The following is a 3,550-nucleotide window of genomic DNA, read 5'->3' as shown; positions in this document are numbered from 1 at the left end:
CCAATTACAGTAATTTATAATTATGATTTTTTTTCATTTTTTATGTGTTAAAATACGCGACAAATATATACGTTTGTTTATAAATTTTGTGGCCATTCAGAAAAGGAAAAAAAAAAAAAAAATATATATATATATATATGATTGTTGTAATAATATAGGACAAAAGAAACCAGATTCTGACTCTTTTTCTCCTCCTTTACATCTTATCCATTCTCACTTCATTCTCAACTCATTTTGTTCAAATCAAGACTTTTATTATAAAACTGTAAATGGGATTAAATAAGTTCTTCAAGAAGAAAAAATGAGTGGTTTTTTGAAATGATTTTATCGGTTGTATATATAAGTGATATGAGCCAATATATTGGAAAATCAAGGTTTTCATCCTGAAGATGCATCATCAGCTCTGGCAACCATGTCTATTTCAGACAATAAAAATGAGGCATGGTTTCCTCTACAAGACTGACTTTGGTGAAAAGATTTATGGCAGTTTGACATTTAGGCTTAAATGGGAGAATTGTGGTTGAGTGCCCTCTCAAACAAAATGAGAACAACAAGCAAATAATGTAGTGTTCTTTTGTCTTTTGTCTTGTCTCAATAGAACTGTAGTGAATTGGAAAAGCTCAAAGCCCAAACCATCTAGGATGTAAGTTGAGAACTTTTCATTACTTAAGCAAACACTAGTAACATATAAAGAGCCTGCAAATTCCTTATCGGCGGATTGTAACATGGTTATTAGGTTCTTTGTTCTAGTTTTTTTATTCCTTTGTTAAGACGTTTGACGAAGAAGAAAGGTTTTTCTGGGAGGAGGATTTGACAAGAGAGTATTCAATTCATGTAATCTTTGTATAATGGTCAATTTCTTATATGAGGATATTAAGTATGCATTACATATTATTCAAATGGATTAAATAATGAATTTATATACATATGGTATGAAAGTTATTCAAGTGATAAGGGTGAATAGTGAGTTATCCTTTGGTTAAAGGATTTCTCCATAATTTGTCCAAGTAATCATTGTGATTAAGTGAGACAATTGACGGAAGAGGGTGCTGATCTCATTGTACGACTTCAAAGGCTAGGGTTCTAATTGGAAACTTTTAATCTCATTGGGTTGTGTGGAAATTAAGATGACAAAAAGGAGGTGACATAGTTTCAAGGGCAATATGACCAAGATCTTGGTCATCTTTATTCTAGACAATTCCTTCAAAATGAGAATATTCTAGACAAAATGGTATTATCCAATTAGAAAAAAAATAAACTATAAATAATTGATTTATCACATCAATTTTTAGCAGCGAAGTTATAAACATGGGCCGACTGAAGCCCATACATCTTGACCAATCTCAAAACCAGGCCCAAAAACAAGCCCCCAACCCCCACACACAGAAAATTATCGTTAAAAGGTTCTCTCAAATTTAGGGTTTTGGCAGAATACAAGAAAGGACCTCTGAGATGGCAAAGTACAATGTGGTGCTGAAGAGGAAGAGAGCGGAGAAAGCAGAGAGAAAGAGATCGAGACATGGAGACCCAAAAACCGCGAAGCTCAAGAACAAGCCTCAGAATCTGTCTGTCTCGGGCAAGCGCCAACGCAAACTCTTCAAGAAATGGCGCAGAGTATGTGTTAATGCTCAGGAGAGGTTTTGTTTATGTTAAATTTGTTATTTTTCGATTGCATGTGTTGGAACCTCATGTGGGTTTGCTGTTTTTTTTTTCTGTGGGTTTAATTTTGCAGGACCAAAAGGAGGCTGTGGGGAGTGGTCTTGTGAGTATGCAAGATGTGGAGATGGCTGTTGGTGAAGGTAAGTTTTGGTTTTTATATGTATTTTATTGATGTTTTTGTAGTTGTTTTTGGATTAATTGTAGATTTAATTTAGGGTAGAAGAATTAAACGGACATATAAAGTTGCCAAATTTAGTTGGTAAAAATGTTATGGTCTCTAATGTGTAATTGCTAATATGTAAAGTTAGAAAAGATTCATCCAATGCGAAATTTGATGCGCTGAATTAGGACTTGGAGGTGCTTGATGGTTCTAAATTTCTCGTCTTTGACCTTCTGAGCCAAGTGGATTTTTGGGAAATTGGTTTGGAAATACTTATCATCTAGCATGATTCAGAAGAATGGTGGTCTTCAAATGTTTGGGTTTCCAGATTTTGTTGTTGAGTTGGTGCATTTGGAATAAGACTATTGTTTTGTAAATGATAACAGGAAATCAGTGTGCTTAAAACTGAATTATTAGTATGGTGTCCGATTAGTATTCTTTGTGGAGAAGTTAAGCCTTTGTGAACTTAGTGATTCTGTAGCTAAATGTGCTGCTTTGTGCATGTAGTTGCGTAGGTACTTCTCCTCATTCTGCTTGTATTTTTGACTCGTGTATTCGTTTTTCTATAAACAGAAATTTAGATAGACATTCTACAAACCCTCAAATACTTATGTTATGAGGCAATGTTGTTTTTCCTCGGGATGATGGAAGTTTTCATTCTGGTCATGTTTGTTTAACTCTAGGGAAGAGAGAGAATGTTGAATCCTAGAGAATACTTTGTCAGCTTAAATAATGTCTGTCAAGAATAGTATGCCTTATACTCTGTTGTTTACCTAACAACAGTAGCTTTCTTTGGTTTTTTGATAGCATTCTGCCTATTCATCTTTTCCTTTTTTTAACCGCACAGAGACATTTTACTACAGTTTTATTGGTTTAAAAGGTCGGAGACGAACATTTTATTTAGGGTCAGAGTTGAAGCAAGACCATGCCAAAAAAAATTTAAGACTATAATCCTATGTAGAGCCTTCTCATTTTTTTCCTCTAAATAACCAGAGGTTCTTTCATTTAGCTAAAGCTAAGGTATTTGTTTTTCCGGTAGTAATTATATGAAAGAATGAAAGCAAAGCATGGATAGTGGTTGGGTTTAGATTGGATGATCGTTATTAGAGTAAAGCTTTTTTAAACGTAAAACAATGTTGTGCTATTGTTTTTTAAAGTTTAGACTCAAGCTTTTGCATGCTATCCCATTGCCGATTTCATAACTTGCCATGGATTTCGTTTACATTACATTCTAAAAATAATCTAATCTTTTTTTTGAGGTGTAGGTACATCAGCAGACGCCAACAAAACACCAACGAAATTTCATATGAAAAAGGGTTTGAAGCTTAAACACTTAAAGCGTAAAGGTGAGTTATCACATTTATATGCAGCCAAATACTTATACTTTCTTCCTTGATAATTTGGGGAAATTCCACAAGTTGTATTGATATGAATTTGTCACTTAATGTTCAGGTAAAAAAGGCAAAAGCTCCTCAAAACCAGCGACTGCCGCAACGTCAGTGGATTCCATGGTAGAATAATTATAAACAAATTAATTATTCAAATCCTTGTATTTTGTTTTAGATAGTTGCTGCATAACTCAAGTCAGTTGTATTTCAATGCATTGGATTTGCTTGTTCTTTTGTTGATGAATTGTTCTCCATATGTGGAATATTGAGGAAAACCAGAAAAAAGAAAAAGAAAAGAGAAAATTTGAAGTACAAAATTGTAAATAGATTGTGTGGTCTTCCA

The 3,550-nt window shown here is 33.7% G+C and overlaps 1 protein-coding gene across 1 annotated transcript; it reads left to right on the top strand.

The window, feature by feature from the left end:
• The first annotated feature begins 1,406 nt into the window (after window positions 1-1,406).
• LOC116106383 lies at window positions 1,407-3,550 on the top strand. Its single transcript, XM_031392743.1, has 4 exons — window positions 1,407-1,614; window positions 1,733-1,799; window positions 3,085-3,165; window positions 3,272-3,550. The coding sequence occupies exons 1-4, from the start codon at window positions 1,453-1,455 to the stop codon at window positions 3,337-3,339; spliced, it is 378 nt and encodes a 125-aa protein (XP_031248603.1). The 5' UTR covers window positions 1,407-1,452; the 3' UTR covers window positions 3,340-3,550.

The sequence above is a fragment of the Pistacia vera genome, unplaced genomic scaffold (assembly GCF_008641045.1).
Source record: "Pistacia vera cultivar Batoury unplaced genomic scaffold, PisVer_v2 Contig512, whole genome shotgun sequence".
NCBI lineage: Eukaryota > Viridiplantae > Streptophyta > Magnoliopsida > Sapindales > Anacardiaceae > Pistacia > Pistacia vera.
This window is presented reverse-complemented; position numbering and strand designations above follow the sequence as displayed.